The following is a 20656-nucleotide window of genomic DNA, read 5'->3' as shown; positions in this document are numbered from 1 at the left end:
ATCTATTACACTTGAAACTATGGTAGTACTTGAATTGCCTTGCAACTCTTAATTCTTTTAATAAACGTGACCAATTTCTACAAAATACATGCGGTCTTTTCCCTCTCATGAATAAATCCCCATCTTTGTTTCAGTGCTGTGACCTTGGGTACCACTCCACTTTGAGCCGGGCACTGAGGACCTACCTGTCAGCTGAACTGAGCCTTGAAGCCTCCAGGAGGGCGGGTCTGGAGGTCCTGGAGGGGGCTGTGGAGGGCCTGGACCCTGCCCGTGACAGGCAGCGTCTGCTTGATCTCTACCCCACTGCTTTCTGCCCCCCACAGAACTTCAGCTTCCAGGCCCACATGGGCGACACAGTCAGTTTGCCCCTCTTTATGTCCTTTCAAAATAAGAGTCTGACACATATTATTAAATTTAAATGTTCACCACAGAGAATTTAGACCTCTGAACAGCCATTTTCCAATTGTCTTCTTTTTTGTTTCATACCAGGTGGCCCAGATCACCTCCCAGCCGCAGGTCCAGTCTGAGCTCAGCCTCCGCCTCACACAGCTTCAGACCCGCCTGGCGTCTCTGAAGATAGAAAATGAGGAGGTCAGACACACAAGTACACCTCATAAAACTCAGGAAAACCATTTTGACATTAACTCTATTTTGAGTTACTAACTAGGACTACACTAAGATGGTTTATAAGCCATGTTTTCTAAGCAACTTCAGTAGGCCCACACAGAAGCTGATCTAACGTTTAATCCCAGATGGAAGAATTTAATCTGGAATATTTTTGACCGTTATGGTGCAGTTAGAGCTGTAATGTGACTCAAAAGTCATCTGTGCCTGATATGTGTTACTGCAAGTGTTAATGTTGGCTAAGATGACATAACTCACCTGAAATCTGGCCCATATAAGGTGGACCTGAGACTGAGTCAACACCATCATTCGTTGCTAAAAGAGAACTGCAGATTTGCCCAATAATACCTGGGGCACTTATTGGTATTTGGACTAAGACTTCACATTTTTGTGTTTATTTTTATGGTCTCATCTCATGTACAGGAAGTTACCTCTTTTTCTTATTTTTTTCCCCTAATCCTTCTTAAAGCGCTGATCAAGAAAGTGCCTACCAGTAAGTTCAACAACAGATTTCTTTGAGCTGCTAAAAAAATATCATCACTGTGGACACAAATTTACTTGATGTTTGCACTAATCTGTCCTGTTGTCCATCTGAGATATTTAGCTCCAGCTTTAGAAATTAAAACAACATAGAGACTCTGGTAAAAGTGGCCAAAACCCCTCATTGATTATTAATAACTTTCTAACAGTTATAAACTTTGCACAAAGTTATGGTAATTTATACAGATTTAATGGGGTGATAATGTGGCATATGTAGCCTCTAAAAATAAAGTTGAACCATCTGATAGCTGTGTGGTGCTGCAGACTGCCGGTGTCCTCGCTGTTGTTGTGCACAGAGGGCAGCTGTTAACTCACCCCGAAGGGCATAAAAATGCTGAAGGAGTCTGGATTAATGAGCTGCATCTCAGCGGCTTACAACCAACACAAACACAAATTAAAAACACTCATAGATTCATTACTCTTGCTGTAAATATAAACACTCTTTGCATATGTAGCATATGTAAACACTGCACCTCCTTAGGCATTTTTGAAAACAAAGCCACGCCCATAAAAAAATGACAGTAATTCAGATGCATTGATCCATGGAGCTGTGCTGAGACTGAGTAATGTGTTCAGATCTTACAAAGTTGCTCTTCCATTTAATATCGGTAGAAAAACTCGAGTCCAGTAGACCAGCAGACATCACCAAATGCTGTGTTTGCTCCCTTGAGATGCTCTGCATGACCTTTACTGCAGAATATCGCATTTCTTTATCTTTGGTTCATTATCCATTTGCACTGAGAAGCTCTGTCTGATCAGTTTTGCAGCATTCAGCCAAATCTGAGGAGAGAGTACAGCTCTGTACACTTCACATTTCATCCTGCTGCTTCTATCACTAGTGGTCTGGTCCCACTGGTAGCCATACAGGCTCATGCCATAACGATGCCGCCACCATGTCGGACAGATGATGTGGTATGCTTTGGATCACGAGCTGTTTCTCCCCTTTTCCATACTTTTCTGATACAAATTCACCTTGATTCAGTTTCTCCTTTTATTCCAGAATTGAGCAGGCTCTTTCAGATGTTTCCTTGAGTGTAACCAGTGGTTTGCACCTTGTCATAAATCATAAATCCTCTGTATTTATATTCATGAAGGTGTCTTTTGATTGTAGACTTTGACAGTGATCTGCCTTCCACTTCAAAAGTGTTTTTTGACTTTGTTAAATGTTGTGAAGTTGTTTTGATTAACAATGAAAATCATTCTGTCATGATGCACTATAGTTGTCGTCTGTGGTCTTTCAGGAATTTTTTGTGATGCTGAGCTGACCAGTACATTAATTTGATGGCTTCTAAAGTTTCACTGATAGGTTTATTCTGGGTTTTCAGCCAAATGATGGCCTCCCTTATCTTCACTGACATCTCTTTGGACCTCATATTGAGAGTAACATGTAACGTGGATACTTACTATGCTGTTCCACTTTTCTGCCACCTTTCAGGTGAAGAAGACCTGGGGTGCAACTCTGACCACCTTGCAGGACATGACGGTGCTGGACGACTTTGACGTCTCCCAGAGCTTCACCCACAGCCCGTCTTCCGAGTCGGTGAAGTCCAGCGTGTCGGACGGCTACTTGAACAAACCCAGTCTGGCCAAGAGACGGGCGAACCAGCAGGAGACCGAGCTCTTCTACTTCTCTGTAAGCCCAGCAGAGCAGATTTGTTGTTTTTTTTTATTTGACACTGTTTTTCACCCCAAGTTACTCATATTAGATGAAGGTCGGTTTTGAAAGTAGCAAATATTAAATAAGTATAGAGTAAACGGTGGCATGACATCCAAAACAGACTACAGTTAGTCAGATAAATCAGATTTCAAATAAGTTGTTACAGCTGCAGAATACAGTTATACTTTAGATTTCTATATTAGTGTTTTGTTAACGTAGTTTCCTTTATAACACCACAAAATGCTGTCCTGCTTTTTTTTATTAATTTATGACATTTTTTAAATTTCAGATTCGTCTATCTTCTGGTGGTGTCTCTACATTCGCTTACTAGATGATTCAATGTGAAGTTCATTGTGCTTTTAGCTGCTTTACTTGCACTAATGTACAGTGTGTATTGTAATCTCTGCATACTCATACTTTATTTTAGTTTGTATAATTTAGCCTTTGTGTTTGTCATTTATGTGATTTCCTATATTCAGAAATTCCGCGAGTACCTGGAGGGAAGTAATCTTATTTCCAAACTTCAGGCTAAACACGATATATTAAAGAAAGCGTTGGCAGAGGGTAAGAGTCTCTCTCAGTCTTCTTTAGTCTTGTACTTTGTCAGACAGACTCTGATCAGCATTTCTTCACTTTTAAATCTTCTCCTTTTTTTCTTGCAGGATACAAAGCTGAACTGCTGACTACAAGGTAAGGTGCTTTCCTGTCGCATCGATAATAAGTGTTGTATCTCTTTGCTGTGCTTTGGCTCTCTAAAACTCTCATCTTTTGCTTTCTTTCTCCTTTTTGTACGTGTTTCAGCCGTGGGCGGAAGAACTCCCACAGCAAGCACCAGGTAAAGTTTGACCTCATCCAGGTTTTGAGGATTTGGGGAGGTGGGGGGTTCATGTTCTCCTCAACAGTAGTCAGTGCAAGATATCAGCAGCGCAATCTGCTAATTTGTCAAAGGCTACAATTTGGATTTGAAAGCCCAGAGGAGTGTAACCAATAAGCAGAAATATTAGCAATATAAATAAGGTTGTCATCTACAATGCAATGAAAGTGTATTAATGTTGCCCTCAGAACAGCAAGCTTAAGAAGCAATAATGACTCATTTTTAGGATTCATTTACCCATAGTATTACCCGTCCCTGCACCTGCACCATGTCAGACATTACTCGGGGCAGGAAAGATAACTTCTTGAACTTTTTATGCATACTTTTTGATCAATTGTTGGCTTAAAAGATAGCAGGACAGTGAAGCTGCACACACAATATCGATCATAAAACATTAGTAGTAATATCAGTGTATTAATGTAACACAGCAAAAACTACATTTCAAACATAAACATGTTAGTAAATGGCCTGCATTTGTATAGCGCTTTTACTCAATCCCTAAGGACCCCAAAGCGCTTTACACGTTCAGTCATCTGCCCATTCACACACTGGTGATGGCAAGCTACCCAGTAGGAAAACATGGGGTTAGTATCTTGCCCAAGGATATTCGGCATGCAACCAGCAGGCAGCCTGGGATCGAACCACCAACTTTCTGATTAGTGGCTGACCTGCTCTGCCACCTGAGCTACAGCCACCCCACGAGTTTTACAATAATAAAGCAATTTACACCACAATTCTCTTTTCTGCTATGGTGAGCCATTAATCTCATAATCAAGGGATATACCATATAAATGTAATGTTTTTGCATGTCTGTTGATTGGTGCATGTCCACAACCTGTCTACACATAATACATTAATGTACATGAAAAAGATCTTCAAGAATCTTATAAATATAACAAAATTAAAAATACTCTGCACTCCAATTGCGTTTTTGTAGGATTCAACCAAAGCCATACCCTTGCTTGTGGAGAGCTGCATCCGCTACATCAACCTACATGGTGAGTGTCACTTTTCAGCTTTAAACAATGTGAAATAAATGCTGTAGTGGCTGATGCTGACAGATGAAGGGCTAAATTAGAGAAAGGGATGAAGCGTTTGTTAGTTACAGCAAAGAAAACGACTGGAAGGTATGAATTTAATGTACTGCAGTCCTTCTTCCTGCTTTCCATCAGCTATAATTTTGGTTCAGAAATGTTGTTGCGTGTATTTGTGGGCTGTCCAGAGGTGTTTTACACTTATAAACTAAAAGAGGGACATTGTGAACGGTGCTGCAGGAGGCAGTTAAATCCTTTTTTGTTGATCACATAAAGCCGCCTAAATCTTAACTGTCAAACTCTCGTGTTGGCATCCTTTCACTCTCTTCATTCTGCAAACAACAAAACTGCATCACAGCCAGCCCCTGACAGCTGAACAAGTACAAAACAGTGATTTCATTTTAATTCAGTCATTCCCAAGCTGCAGCTGATAATCATTTTTTTGTAATTATGCTATAAAACTGAATTTAGCCTCATACTCAACATGGTGTGTTCTACAATGTACTTTTGGTGGCATGTAAAATAAAATGTACTCAAATATTCATATCGTGATATATTTTACATTTTAAGTAATCAATAGCAAAATAACAGATAGAGACCATGAATAAAAGCTCTTTTTGTCTGCCTATGAAATGCACGAAACAGTCCAACCCAAGAGTTCATAGACATTGTGATTGTGTTGTTTATTCAGCAGTGACTTCTTGGCCGCCTACTGAATATGCAACTGATGTAACTCATCATTAGATCCTTAGGATAGCACCTAGTAGCCCAAGTTGGCAGCTACCAATTCTAGATTAAGAACTACAATCCTAACTAACACCAGTTTTTGGCAGAATGTTACTCTAGTCCCTAGCAATCCAATACTATCAACTAGGCATTGCTTCCAAGGCATTGGTGTCACATGGCTAATAAATAGCTTTTGAAGCTAGCTACTAGCATCCCTCTGTTATCAACTACAATTTCTATGTGGTCAGTGGTCAGTAGGCATATGAACTACAAGATTCATGCATTGATTAGTACTTTATCTTGTTAAATCAATATATAAATCAGTCTTTGGCACTTCGCCATAAAAAACTAGCAAGTGTTCATACTACAACTTATGTCAACGTTTGTTTCTCAGCATTTGGGACAGATCTGCTAGGCTTAGACTGTGACTATGTGCAACCTCCATCCCTCTGCTGTTCCCAACAGGTCTTCAGCATCAAGGCATATTCCGGGTATCAGGATCACAAGTGGAGGTCAATGACATCAAGAACTCGTTTGAAAGAGGTGAGAGGTCAACGGGAAGGTAACTCGACTGTCATGTGATAAGTACGCCGGCAAACTTGTATTTGAGGATTTCTCTCTTCTGCCTCTCATGCAGGTAACGATCCGCTGATTGACGAGGAAAGTAACCATGACATTAATTCTGTGGCTGGAGTGTTGAAGCTCTACTTCAGGGGTTTGGAGAACCCTTTGTTTCCCAAGGACAGGTTCAATGACCTCATCTCCTGCGTCAGTAAGTACTGCATAGACAGACTGAATCATTCATGATAAAAACAGAAAAATAATGTAAAAGAAATGGTTTGATCACAGAGCAACCAAAAATCCACCGAATATGTTAACGATTCAGAAAAGAATCACAAAGATTTGATATTAATATTAGGATGTTTATATTAAGTTAAGGATCGGGACTTTTTCATAGCAAATAATCCAAACCACTGACCTTGTCCTGTGGATGGGCTCATTTTGGATGTTCTCTTGACTGAACTTTGGTCAAATTTCAGTGTGTTTTTGCCACTTAATGGCGTTCAACTCTTGTCAAATATAGCTTAACCACATTATCATTCTCACTGATGAAGCAGGCAGTGTTTTTAGGAGAAAGCATGGGAAAATATGACCAACTATCACTCCTAACAGGAGGTTAATTAAAAATGTAAAGTTTTAATTAAGCACTTTTTACCTATAAAAAGTGCTTAATTAAAGCACTTTCATTAAGCACTATTAAAGTGCTATTGACAATGTCCCTCTTTTAGTTAAAAAAATCCTGAAAGAGCTTGGGATGGACCTTCATAACACTAGATGACATGCACTAGTTGCTAGATGCTAGCATATACTTGTTGCACATGGCAAACAAGTATAACCTATACAAGCTACATAGTGGATGAAGTTATGCAGAGCTCCAACTAACTTGGGTGGTGTAGATGCAGTGAAATGTGAAAAGATCCAACAGTTGGTTATTTGTGTCCCAGTGAAATGTTCAAATCAAGTGATTGTCTGTGAAGCTCGACTTTCATTTGCTTTAACACTTGAGTCTGAACCGTTTGTGCAGCTTCCATCTGCTGCGGTGAAGCTCAGCATGAATCTCTGTCTATCTATTCAGCCCACACGCAGTCACTTTCCCTCTCGGTTTCCTCGTCTTTGTTTCTCGTTAGTGTCTCTTTGTCTCTTTGAAACCCATCCCCTCCACAGCAGAGACATGGAGCTGCCTGCTTCCCTTTCTGCGGCACCGACTGGCGTGTTTCAGGATGTGTCATCGTGTTACAGACACCTCGTGATGTCTCAGGGACTCATAATGACTTTAGATTATGTGCATTTTCCTGCTGCAGGGATAGAAAACCTGTACGAGCGAGCGCAGTGTATCCGTAAGATCCTGCTGGGTGTCCCAAGGGCGACGCTGGTGGTGATGCGCTACCTGTTCGCCTTCCTGAACCAGTGAGTATCCACTTATACAAAACCGGGCCCTCACATTTATGATAATTGCCCATTTTTGTGTTTTCCCAGCTGGGTGGGGAGATGCCTCTCCTGTAGTGAAAAGGGTTCGAAGTGCACACTTGTATAGATGATAAAACACAGCTCATTTTGTTTCTGCAGCCTCTCAAATAAATATAGAATGAGAGAGCAGCATGGAGAGGCAGGAGGTGTGAACAGGAAGTGTGATGAGCTGGTGCGATGTACCAGGCGAGTGATGTACTGGTGTGTTTATTAGCAGGGCTCTGAAATGCATTCAGCTTCAGTGTTATTAAACCAGGAGCTTCACGGTCGAGCGCAGAGAAGATATTTCAATCACTATTTGAAATGAAAGCTGCAATAATGGAAAAATGCCAGAGTTTATTGAATACAGACTTTTAGCTTTAGAAGTGTATTTATATTGTATTAAGGCAAGCTTTTTTAAAATAATAAGGCAAAGCAGAGCATCACATAAAGAGCTGTGGAGTCGTAGTTTGCAGGAAATTTGCTGCATGGTTTCATAGTAGAAGAGAGAACGTTAAAAAACATGCAGAGAGTAACAATATTAGGACCTTTTTGGTGATATTAGAATATTCTTTAATAAAATAATTCAGAAAATACAGGATTTTTTTCCTTTTTAAATTAAAAATAATTATAAAAATTCATTGGATGCATTTATTTTATAGGTTTTCAAAGCCTAAAAAATTACAAAACTTTATAAATTAATGCAAAGAACATAGCAAGTAATAATAATAAAAATAAAGCAGTAACCTAATAAATCTCATGTGATCATAAATTACATATTTCTGAGGTTTCGGGGCTGCTGCTTCGAAGTTCAGAAACATTTATGTTTCATTTTAATTTATCATTTTATTATTTTTCATAAAACTTCATAGAACTGTGGTTACAGCAATAACTAATCTTTAATTATTTAATTATTATTTAATCTTTTATGTAAGTAATCTACTAACTTCTGAACTCTTACGCTGTCTTCTCAAACCAGACTCCATTTAAAAAATAAATAAAAAGCATAGAGATTGTATTCTCCATTACAGTCTTGTGTATGAATCAAAACCTACAAATTGCTTTGTCACCTTTTGAAACCAGCAAACAACACAGAAGTGTAAAACTGACTTTTGCATAATTAATCTGGTGAGTCATAGTTAAGCATCAAAAATGCTTAAAATGCAATACCAAACAAAAACATTTGTGGTTTTTCTTTGTCTTATCTGAAGGTATATTCGGTATTTTAAGGTGTGAACTGTTATTCAGACAAAAAGAAGAAAACTTTTATTGATTAAAAAGTCAGAAAAAAAATCACGATTTTATGTTGTTATTAAGTATCAGAGAACCATGGTTACGTGAGAAACCTACTGTTGTGCCACTGTAGGTCTCAATTAGAGCGAAATGGTGATCAATCACTTAATCGACAGAAGTTTAATTGGCAATTATTTTAGTAAAGTCTCATTTTAAACAGTTATTATTTAAGCAAGATTTGATATTTTATTTCAGGGAAAATTATAGTTCCCTTTACTTCTCAAACTAGACTCCATAAAAATAATGTCAGTTTAAGACAGATGAGGAAAATTGTTTACAGTCTTTTTAGTGCTCACTTTTCTTTTTCCTCACTGCTCCTCAGAGCCATATTTCTAATATTTAGACACATGTGTACAGTGAAACATTAATAAAGGAGTCATACTTTTTAAATTTCTAAATTCAGTGTTTCTCTCAGTTTTGATAATTAACAGTTTAATTGTAAACAAGTAAAGTTTGGCCACATTGCCCACGTTTCTGCAGCCTTTCCCAGTACAACGATGAGAACATGATGGATGCTGGAAACCTGGCCATTGTGTTCGGCCCCACCCTACTGCCGACACCGGAGACCCTGGACCAGGTGGCCTGCCAGGCACACGTAAATGAGGTCATCAAAACGGTCATCCTGCACCATGACAACATCTTCCCCGACACCAAGGAGATGCCCGGCCCAGTGTATGAGAAGTGTATGACTGGAGACCAGTACTGGTGAGCATCAGGATGTTATCCTTTATTACGCTCTGTTGGAAATTAAATTCATTTATGTTATTAATAACAAAACAAAACAGGATTTAAGACCTCTATATGCCCATTTCTTCGCCAGCCTTGAATTTTGTTTTTATATTTTAATGTTTTCAGATTAACTGTTTCATTTCTGATATTTTGGTAAATTCTTACTTTGACAGTTTCAACCACGTGTTCCCTGGTATTTCACCTTTAATTCAAAATGCAGAAATAAATCACACATTGATATCATGCAGTATGACCCGCACTTCACGGGGACATCAATAATTCTGATGTTCATCAAGAATAAACACAACAAATCTTCTTAAAGGTACCTTCTGTAATGAACCTCTGCAGGATTTAACTAAAGCTTTCACCACAAGGGGGCAGATGTTTTTTTTTCCACTGGGTGTATAGAGATGTCTCCAGATGTGTGCAGTTGTTTAATGTCTAATATTTCTTTTTAGCTTTCCTTCATTTCCACAGGCTTTACATTATGTCCCACTGCTGCTGGAAGTAAAAATGACACCAAAGTACAGTCTGGCTGTGGTTCAGCTTGCGTTGATAACTCTTTAAGCTATTTTAAACAGAGGAAAATACTTCAGAGCTCCTTAAAAGGGCAAAGAAAGAAACACCCTGCAGAACCTGAACCAGAACATTTTAGGTTTCCTTTACTGTCACAGTAACTCAGCAGTAGATCTATGTATATCACTACATGTACTGCAAAGAGGAACTTCTTATAGGAAATTCTGCATTCTTTTAATGGTGTTTAATGTATATAAATAAAGGTTAACTGCAGGGTGGGGCCTTTGAATAAATTGAGCTGTTAGTTTGAGCAGACACCTGGCAGCCTGTCAGGAACACGAGGTGTTGGAGCAGACAGTAATCCTTCTGCTGTGGGAAACCTCCTACAGCTTCTCTTTTCCCACCATCTTCTGAATCTTGACATTCTACTGTAGCCGTAAACGTCCTCAGACTCCAATGAGCGGGCTCGCCTCCTGCTGTGCGTGTTTCTCCCTTTGTTCCCACACTGAATGGACGGGTGTGTGTCAATCTGCTGCTTCTTCTTCCCACAGCGAGAGTCCGTTCAGCGAGCCGGGAGCGTTGGAGGAGGCCGAGCCCGACGCCGGCACCGAGACCCAGACCAGCGACGAGGGTACGCATGACCCCTGACCTTCACGCAATCGCCCACACTCCCATACTCGTACTCCCTCGTGGTGGTGGTGGTGGTGCTGGAGAGTGGTTGCTACGGCAACAGCAGCCATGGAGACACTACCACCACTCTCCTTCCCTCCTTTCATCCACACCCCACCCAGCCTCCCCTCCCTCCTCCCCATCTCTCCATCTGAATTAATAGAAAAGACTCTTTTTAAAGCTCTTTTCTGATTGGTGGAGCGGTGGGCGGAACAAAGCCTAAGGGACTGTTGATTGACAAGTTCAGGTTCACCTGCAGTTCGATGTTTGGCTCTTATCTTCACCTCCTCCTCTTTTCTCTCTCTGTCTCTTTGGCAGAGGGTGAAGCTGTGGAGGCGGTGGCGAGGTTCGACTACGTGGGCCGGTCGGGCCGCGAGCTCTCCTTCAAGAAGGGAGCCTCCCTACAGCTCTTCCAGCGCGCGTCACATGACTGGTGGGAGGGCCGGCACAACGGCAACCACGGCCTGGTGCCTCATCAGTACATCGTGGTGAAGGACAGGCGAGTGCACAGCCCGAGATGGTTTGTACACATCAAAAACACAAAGTTAAAAAAGCTGCAGCACAGTCTGAAAATACTCGAATCCATAAAATAATCAAAGTTCATCATTAAATGTGCTAAAATGTTTAGAAAACAATGATTTTCAGTTTGTGTTTTTTCACTTAAACAAATGTATTTGATTTTTTTCCTGATTGCAGGCTTCTGAAATGATGCTTCTTTTTGGTTTGCGTCCTCATAAAACTGCAAAATATCGTTTATAAATTACAAAAACTGTTGTCGTTTATTGAGTTCATGCCAGTATTCAGAATTGCATATGTTGTACTGTTTATCTACTTTTTAATGATTTTGCTAAATTACAGGATAATAATGCCAATGCATTCAGGGGTTTTTTGTGTGGCTACATCTTAAATGTGACCAGAATTGTTTTTATAAATACACACGCAACTGTTCCACAGTTTGTTAATGCAGATGTCTAATCAGCCAATCACACAACAGCAGCTCAGTGCATTTAGCATGTAGAGATTAGGCATGTAGACAGGATCAGAATGAGGAAGAAAGGGAAAGGGCATTAAATTTTTTAACACTTGATTCATTTTTGTTTCCTTTTTTTATTCGCGTAATAATTTATAATATTCTGATATAAAAACATTACATTGAGAATTTGGGGGTTTATATACAGCGTGTACGTGAACAAGAGCATTTTAAATTCATTTGCATTTCTTTGTGCCGCATCGTCACGATGTAACATGTATATTATACCACATGAGATGATTGGAAAAAATTACAAAAAATAGTATAATTATTTTTATTTCCTACATATTTCCTAGACATAATTTAGCCTTCACTTCCGTTTCACATTTTATAAAATTACAGTGTAATGTTATCACAGCATAAACTATTTGCAAAGTTTAATTTTACTCAAGCATTTTTCAAAATATTTTTCAAAATATTTCAGTTTGGTTCAAGCTTTATTTTAGTATAAGTATTTCTGTTTTCCATAGATATCAATTTATATGGACATATGTGTATAGATATACATAGACAGATGTTTAGTGTCTTATTTGCATTTTTAATATTCGTATTTACCTAGTTTTTATCTTCAGTTTTCCAATACAAGAGCAAGAACAAAGGGGATGCATTGTGTGTGTAAACGGTTTAGTTTAGTCGTAGTTTTGAGTTGAAATCTTTCTTTGTAGAAGTTCTTGTTAGCATAAGTGGCTCGATGGCCTCATTGAAGAGCTGCAGTGATGGATTTGTCTGGATTGCTGCTCACTGGATTGTACACCTTGTTGATTAACAGACTGATTGGGCCGAGGCAGTCACTAACCACATACTATTGATCAGTTAATTGATGATTGGTGCGCTGTGCTAGTTCAGCTCTCCAGTTTCCAGAGTGATTTTTCCTGATTGAGAGTCTGTGTCTTCAGGGCCGACGCCATGTCAGACACACTCAGTCAGAAAGCCGACAGCGACGGAGGAAGCAGCAGCACCGACGATAAGCGGTCTAGGAGCGAGCTGAGCTCCCCGACCGACATGAGACCTCCAGAGACCTACAACAGGTCTGTCATGTAAGACACCTGGGAGGATTTTCTGCGGCGTGTTTTAAGCCCATCCTGTTCTCTCACCTCTAAAAATACCTGCGGATCTCATCACGCTGGTGTCACAGCTGTTCTCATGTGACCAGTTTCCCCATCTGCAGACTCCAGACACCTTTTATTTTATTCGTAGTCATTCCTCACAACACGTCAAGGAAGGCAGCCCAAGTGTGGCTAAGTTAATCTGTGCAAGAGGCTTAAAAAGCCTTCAGTACCAGTGTGATTATGTGGACATGCTTCTTAGACCGAAAGCTTTCTAACACTTTGCATAAAATTTTGTGTTTTTTATGTTGGACTCTTTTAAAAACAAACAAACACAAAACCCCCACACCTAACGCCATCACCTATCGGCTGCTAATGTGTATAATAAAAATGGGAGCATTTCCATGATTTCCTGGTTCATCTGCAGTTACGTAAAGATTTATACAAACTGGACTTTTGTAAAACTCGAAAACTTGAAGCGTCACTTAAGTATTTCATATAAGTAGCTGAATTTATAAAATCCACAAAGCTGTTTAATTATTTGAGTTTAAAAATAACATGAGAGAAGCTTTGGTACAAGCAGAGACGAGCTTGTGGGTTCTCCAAAGGGAAGATAGCATGTAGTTCAGTAGTTGCTGAATATGATTTGTTTCATTCTACCTGAGTTAATGCTGTTTACACTTCCTGTTGACAGCCACAGGAGGAAGCGAACTGATGGTTTATTCCGCCGCCCCCTCTGTCGCTCTAACGACAACCACGGGAACGGAGGCGTGATGGAGCGCAGTTCTCCTCCGGTGACGGGTCACTTCAGCCCCAGGGACCTGCTGCTAGGACGGGGCCAGGGCTTGACCCCGCCCCTAGACAGCCCGGAGCGCCGCCGCCGCTCTGCAGCTGTGACCATGACGGTCAGCCGACACGATTCTCTGCGGAGGCCGGAGGACACACCTATACGACGCTCCAACAGCGGGCAGCATGGCTTTGGAGACTCCCATCGATCCCGAGCTCTCGACCCCGACGCGCTGGCACAGGTACGCCTAGAAAACATGTAACGTGAGATGAATATTGAAAAAAATCTTTGTTTTCATTGCATGCAGGTGTCACCAGACTGGAGGGGGATCTGAAAACAGACAGCAGAAATTCACCTAACTATCTCTGATTGAAATCCTAAATCCACGGTTGAGTAACACTTTTATATATCAGTGAGCAAGTGACACTGATGGTATCAGACTCTAAAAATTCTCAGCTACGACTCTGCCAAATCTGAACAGCAACAATGACACATCCATTTTAATCACAGTAGTACCACAACGCCTCTTGAGTGAGCTCCATGCTTCTCACAGTGTCGCCAGTGGGAGAAAATACAACCCAGTTCTGGACAGCAAAAAAATAAAAAAGCTTTAAGGGATTTTATATCGAATTGCTTCAAACTGGTCCTTCTTGTGACACGCTATAAATTCTTTAGTAGCTCTAAATTTGTGGTTTCAGTTTTCTAGAAATTTTACTTGGATTTTTTTACTCCTTCAAAAAGTTTGCTGTTTCTTAATTTCTCTAATATTTAGACAAAATTCAAATCATGAGGTCCTCGTATGCGAAGCAATCCTTGTGAACGAAACACTCTGGTTCAGGCAGTTTTTTTTCTACTCTTGCTCTGTATGACATCATTAGGGGCCGTTTTAATCTGGAGGCGAAAGTGAATGGGGGTCTTCTTTGAGGTCGAAATGCTTCCATGTTAAGTCAGAACACCGACAGGTTCCAGAAAGTGATAAATCATGCAGAAATAATATATTTGTGTTATTTTTAAAAAAGTAAAATCTTATCTGTTACGTTATTTGTCTCAAGATTCAGTCAGAGGTTTTCATGATTTACTACAGAAAGATACAGTTCGACTTAAGACTCTACCTTCCAAACTGTGAGTGTGTGTTTGGCTTTTAATACAACACTCTCATTCAGACAGTTTTTTGTACTCTTAGCTCTGTTTGTGAGGGGCAGCCAATAGTGAAAAAAGCACATTTAAAGGAGAGGAGGTAAAATGGTTTGTTTCAGAGTAAAAAGTCATTTTCTCTGGCCAATACTGAGATAATTACTTTTACCATGATTACTCACACTCTGGAAAAATGTGGATTTATTAAACTTTCAAATAAATTGTCTTTTTAATTAAGTTGATTTAAATGAACTGTGCTAAATTGAATGAATACGTTTTTTGGCAGATAAAGGAAACAAGAACATTACTGCAGCACAATAACAGCTGCATCTTGATTTTTCTCGTTTTAATAATCATAAGTTAAATTAGAATTAACTGATTTGTCAAAATTAAATTACTTTTACAAGCCTAAGAGAGGATAAGATAAGTAAGGATTATTTTAAGCTCTGAATATGGAAAAGCTACTTTCCAGGACTAATAGATGGAGCTGGAAAAGAACGTAATAGGTCCCCTAAAATATACATGTATTAATTTTTGAAGAATCATCCAAGGAACCAAAATCTAACTTGATGTGTGAATGGATTCATTTAAAACTGTTAACTTATTCTTCAATCATCCTCTCCGCCTGCAGGACATCGAGGAGACCGTGAGTGTGGCTTTGGGGGAGTTGAGGCAGTTGGAGCGACAGGGCTGCCGTCCGGCCCCCGACGTGGTCCTGGACACCCTGGAGCAGATAAAGAACGGCCCCATCACCACCTGCTCCTCCGAGTCTCCCAGCCCGCACAGCACCCCAAGCACACCAGGCACACCGGGAACCCCCGGCACCCCCGGAACTCCCGGGACGCCCGGTACCCCAGGCACCCCAAGCCCCCTGAGTCCTCTGAGCCCCATCAGTCCACTTCCTGGACCTCCATCTGGACCTCCCAGACCTGCCAACCCATCCCCTGACGCTCTGGGTTCCTTCAAGCCGGTGGCAGCCGCTCGCATCGGGGCTCCGCTGCGACCACCTGCCCTGAGACCCAAACCTATGGTTCCACCTAAAAGCAGCACCCCGCCTCTACCCCCGCCACTGGACAAATCCTGCACCATGTGAGCCAAACCAGGCCAATAAGAGGCCGAATCAGGCCTACCCGGGCCAAAAATGGGCCAGAAGAGGAGATCAGGGTACTGCTTAATGTTTATAATCAACATGAGGGTAGAAATGGTAGGAAAGACGAAAAAGGCTTTTAATGTAGTAATAAAATATAATATATGACATGACTTATGATATGATATGCCATGATATTTATGTGTTGTCAGGTTGGTGTGTACTCTCTTGGTGTGTAGGGGTTTACTTTCTCCATGTATCGAAGCATTTATCAAAGGTTAGCTAAAAGAACTGCTGATGCGGAGATGCAAGTACGAGCGTGGGCGGGGCTTCCTGTGTGAGATCGTAATCAGAGAGAGAGAGAGAGAGAGAGACGCGTGGGGGGTGTGGGGGGAGTTGGGGAGTGTAGTTCAGCTCCAGTAAAACTGTAGTTTAAGTGATGTGACTGTTGCCAGAAAAAAAAGGAAAAAAAAGAAACGAACACGATTGGATGCTGTATCCAGGACAAGCGACTCGATTGGGAAGAGGACGCGGCAAACGATGGTTCAACAACGTCTGCAGGACTTTATAATTTATTTTTTTAATTTTTTCACTCGGTTCAGCTGCTAAGCTCACTTGCACCTCAAAACCACGAAAACGCCTCCTGAGGTCGTCAAGTGAAAGAAAACTTATTTAACCAACGTCCAGCTACTTAATGAATGTTTCCTGTATTTTAACGACTGTTCAGCCATCTATTGAATGTTCGGCGAGCCGCGGCGGCAGCTCGCTAAACTTTTTAACAGCCTTCTTGTGTTTTCAGACGGGGGAACCTCATGCCCAGACCGGAGCTTCATTCAAACAGGGTGGTGGAGTGAGTGGTGGAGTTTGGTTAGAGCTTTTTCTGGGACGGGTAGGGGGTGGGGTGGTTGTACGATTTTGTTGCTGTGTGTTTGTGAGTGGTTGTAAGTGTGTATCAAGGAGCATCAACGCCAAGTTAAGAAAAAAAATTATGTTTATTTTTTAAATTTTGGGAATAGAGTCGAAAGGTGATGAAGTGTTTGTGAGCTATAAGAGAAAAACTTCAGAGTGACTGAAAATGCTTCGTAAGTGTGACGTAATCTACGTGAGGTGTTCTGTAGACCGACAGTTTTATTCTGATACTCAACTTTAAGGTTCTTAGTCAGGTCATCGTAGTCTAAGGAGCTTCTATTTATTCTAAACAGTATTTCCCATTGATTATGGAAAACGTTTGAGTTTATTCTCAACATTTTATTCTCAATATTTCTACTTTAACTCTGAAAATTAGTATTACCAGTTTATTCTCAGTTTATTTGATTATTGTGGGGTCCTTCCCTTACAATATAAAGCTGGACTGAATTACATTAAATTTCGAACTTGAAATTTAAGCTTTATCCTGAAGATTTTAACTGTATGCTCAAAAGAGTATTTCAGATGTATTCTTGAAACATTAATTTCGTGCTGTCAGCGTTAGATGTTAACGCCATAACCGCATTAACACGGCAAATCTCCGTGTTATCAGTCTGTTGTTGGGATGGCTGAGGTCCTTCACGATCTTCCTGGCCTTAGTCCAGCACCGCCTGCTGTAGATTGAGTGCAGGTCAGGGAGCTCGGAGCGGATGGTGCGCTCAGCTGACCGCACAACCCTCTGTAGAGCTCGTCTGTCCTGCATGGTGCTGTTCCCGAACCAGGTTAAGATGTTTCCCGCCAGGATGCTCTCTATGGTGCACGAGTAAAAGTTCCTGAGCACCTTGGAGGGCAGTTGGAAGTCTCTCAAGCGTCTGAGGTGGTAGAGACGCTGTCGGGCCTTTTTCACCACGGTGTTGATGTGACAGGACCATGACAGGTCCTGCGTGATGTGAACTCCGAGGTATTTGAAGCTGTCCACTCTCTCCACTGGGCACTCGTTGATGACGGGGGTCTGGTAGTTCCTCTCCTGCTTAGTGCTGAAGTCCACTATATATCCCATAAGGCTCATACAAGCTAGGTCCCTTAACTTTCGGTAGCTGTTGAAAGGATAAAGTTTTGGTATATCAATGGTTAGAAATACCATTATTACTTTAGGATTAGTTTCACAAAAATCAGGGCTGATCCGGGACCATTGCTGTGAGTTACAGTGCGCAGCATAAAGGCCCTTTCACAGCGTGTGCTGCTAATGCTAACTGCTAACTAAGACCCAAGGATCCAGAATTTGTTGCGCTGGCTACTGAGCTGTCTAGGTTTTTGCGGCAGCGCTACGTGAACTAGATGCTCCTGCTCCTTATTGTTTCTATCTCTGAGTTTATGTCCTCTACAAGAGTTTGTGTTGTTTTATCTTCAAATGTTCAATAAAAACATCTATCGCTAATTCATAATGAAGAAAGCTTTGTGACTATCCCCACTAGTGAAGATTTCCACAACACTGCTTTCCCCCGAGGTCTGGAGCGCTGCTGAAAGGGTTCTGGATGTCTGTATAAGCACGCAAACCTTTGAGACAAAAATCACCGAACTCTGACACGCACAGACTGTTTTTCCTTCATGGAGATGAAGGAAAACGCTGGGCTGGCATATAAAAGAACATTTAATCTTCCAGGACCTGAAGCTCCGTAAAGCACCCCTCCAACAGCCAAACCCATCTGTTCTCTGATTGGATTGCTAATATGTGATTGACATGACATTGACCAATCAGCTGAAAGGAAGAAAAATTGGCTGAAAATTTGTATGTGTGAGTTGAAAGTCACATACAGCCAGGGAACCTGAGCGCAGAGTTTTACACCTAGCTTTTTGCTTTGTATCTGTAGCCAGACCTTAACAAAAAATGTGTAACTTGTGTAAATATTTTACAAACACAAATCCTTTTTACACACACGTAAATTCTCATCTGTATTTGCACAGACATAAAATTTTCTCATATTTTGGTTTACAAGGTTACAAAACTCAGTTCACAAATACGCATTTGATTTACAAGTACAAAATATTTATGACCACAATTTGAGCCCATAGTTATGGTGTTAACGTCATTTTAACAAGATTAACGCTCACAGCACTAATTTATTTTATTCCCAAATTTGACTCTCACATTTTGTCTGAAAATTTATTCTCAGAATAGCATTTCAACTTTCTTCTAGAATAACCATTTCTAGTTTATTCTCAACATTTCTGGCTTGAAATGTTAACGTTATTCTGATAACAATGTTGCAACTCTTTATTTTCAATTTAAATTTTCTTCTCAAATCTTAGTTCTGGAAATTGTGTTTATTCTCAGAATTTCAACATTATTCTCAGAACAATAACTTTATTCTGGAAGATTTTGACTATTCTCAAAATCTCAAATTCCTTCTCAGAACAGTATGTCAAATGTATTTTGGAAATAGTACGCTTACATTTTGACTTCTATAAAAATCTATTCTCAGAATAGTGTTTCAGCTTTAATATGGACGCTTTATTTTGAGTTTATTCTCAAAATGTAATTCTCAGAATATTGACTTTATTCTGAAATTTCTGACTTGTCCTCAAAACAGTATTTCAGCTTTAGTTTTTCAGGTTTACTTTTAAATCTTGACTTTCTCAGCATAACATCTCAACTTTAATAAAGATATTTTATTTTGAATTTATTCTCAAAATAATGTTTCAGATTTCTGCCATATCAAACGTGCAGAGCTACTCACTGTGGTGATTAAAGGAACAGCTGAAAGTAGCTTCCGTTTCAATTTTATTCCAGAAATAGTGCTTTAGGTTTGTTCGCAAAATGCTGAGTTTATTCTTGACAGTATTTTTAGTTTTAAAATGGGATTTTGAAATTAGAATCAAGACCAACCCTGTCCCCGTAATCCTTAACTTCTAACCGCACAGTTTTTATAATTTCCAGCATTTAGCAAAACTGACTAGATTTTTCCTACACAAGTAGTTTGTTTTGATCCTTAAATTATTTCAACTCTGTTCTGATGTTACAGCTTCATTCCTCAAGTTTCGACTTTGTTCTGCAAAATTAAAGAGAATTTCTTGTAATATTTTTTTTTCCTCGGTGTGACCCTGATACTCCTTGTAAAGTGTGTGTGTGTGTGTGTGTGTTCTGCTTGCCTGCCCTTGTTCTGCTCCCTTGTAAGTGCAGAAGTACTATAATAGCATTAGATAATAGATAATTCATGCCTGCCAGGAGTGCCAGAACACGCGAGTGGAAGTTGGGGAAAACGAGTGCAAAAAGCATGCCACTATCTGTGTGTTTGTCAAAATACTGGTTTACCTGCTCGTTACACTGAAGTCACTAGTTAACCTTAAACTCACAATAAGCTAACAGGGTGGGGCTTTGTGTGTAAACGCCCAAAAACACTTGAACAGCACACTGAATGTGGCCTCCAACTGGGCTGTGAGTGTGGTGATTAAAATGAAACATGACGTGCTGAGATAGGCTGTGGATGCACATCTGTGAGTGTGTCTGTGTGTGTGTGTATGTGGAAGTGCCTTTTTTTAAAATCCTTTTTTGGAAGTTGTGAATCCACTCACGCATGTCCTGAGCGAAGAGCAGCAGCACTCCGAATGAAATAATCATAAAGTGTTTAGTAGATTTCTGAATTATGAATTCTAGCATTAACCCATTGTGAACATTGCACTTTGATGTATAGGACTGTGTACTTGGCATGTAGCATCATAACATGTTGGTGCATTTTAACTCAAAGGGAGGTTTCTTTGAATGTGTTTGATAATAAAGGAAATGGTTTTTGTCTGTTAGTGTTGCTGTATTTGAAAACTGAGCCTCCTAATGATGAGCTCATATAGCCAAATGGATTGTATCAATGTGTTGTATTTATATTATAAATAAACCTAAACTAGCATTCAAGCCTCTCATCGATTTTATCCTTTCCTTTGCTGTTTTCTCCCACTCAATAAACTTCCTGATGTGTTCAGTAAATTGCTGCCATTTAACCCT

At 40.3% G+C, this 20656-nt stretch overlaps 1 protein-coding gene across 4 annotated transcripts in view; it reads left to right on the top strand.

The window, feature by feature from the left end:
* The window catches only part of LOC146689385 (SLIT-ROBO Rho GTPase-activating protein 1-like), a 44827-nt gene extending 24258 nt beyond the window's left edge, over window positions 1-20569 (top strand). The window contains exons 8-23 of one of the 4 annotated variants that reach the window (XM_085436346.1): window positions 135-356; window positions 490-591; window positions 2600-2797; window positions 3301-3385; window positions 3484-3511; window positions 3623-3656; window positions 4633-4693; window positions 5921-5998; window positions 6093-6227; window positions 7318-7423; window positions 9236-9460; window positions 10552-10631; window positions 10988-11168; window positions 12596-12727; window positions 13440-13773; window positions 15298-20569. In XM_085436346.1, the coding sequence (XP_085292472.1) occupies window positions 135-356; window positions 490-591; window positions 2600-2797; window positions 3301-3385; window positions 3484-3511; window positions 3623-3656; window positions 4633-4693; window positions 5921-5998; window positions 6093-6227; window positions 7318-7423; window positions 9236-9460; window positions 10552-10631; window positions 10988-11168; window positions 12596-12727; window positions 13440-13773; window positions 15298-15759 (2463 nt within the window). In that variant the 3' untranslated portion in view covers window positions 15760-20569. Of the gene's footprint in view, window positions 1-134; window positions 357-489; window positions 592-2599; window positions 2798-3300; window positions 3386-3483; window positions 3512-3622; window positions 3657-4632; window positions 4694-5920; window positions 5999-6092; window positions 6228-7317; window positions 7424-9235; window positions 9461-10551; window positions 10632-10987; window positions 11190-12595; window positions 12737-13439; window positions 13774-15297 lie in introns of all 4 variants that reach the window. The other 3 variants (XM_085436345.1, XM_085436344.1, XM_085436343.1) reach the window with 3 other exon arrangements.
* The last annotated feature ends 87 nt before the right edge of the window (window positions 20570-20656 follow it).

Source organism: Copadichromis virginalis, linkage group LG17, assembly GCF_057382275.1.
Source record: "Copadichromis virginalis isolate Kocher_CV1m ecotype Utaka linkage group LG17, C_Virginalis_male_GT1.1, whole genome shotgun sequence".
Classification (NCBI taxonomy): Eukaryota; Metazoa; Chordata; class Actinopteri; order Cichliformes; family Cichlidae; genus Copadichromis; species Copadichromis virginalis.
The sequence above is the reverse complement of the archived record's forward strand: the minus strand, read 5'-3'. Positions and strand labels throughout refer to the sequence as shown.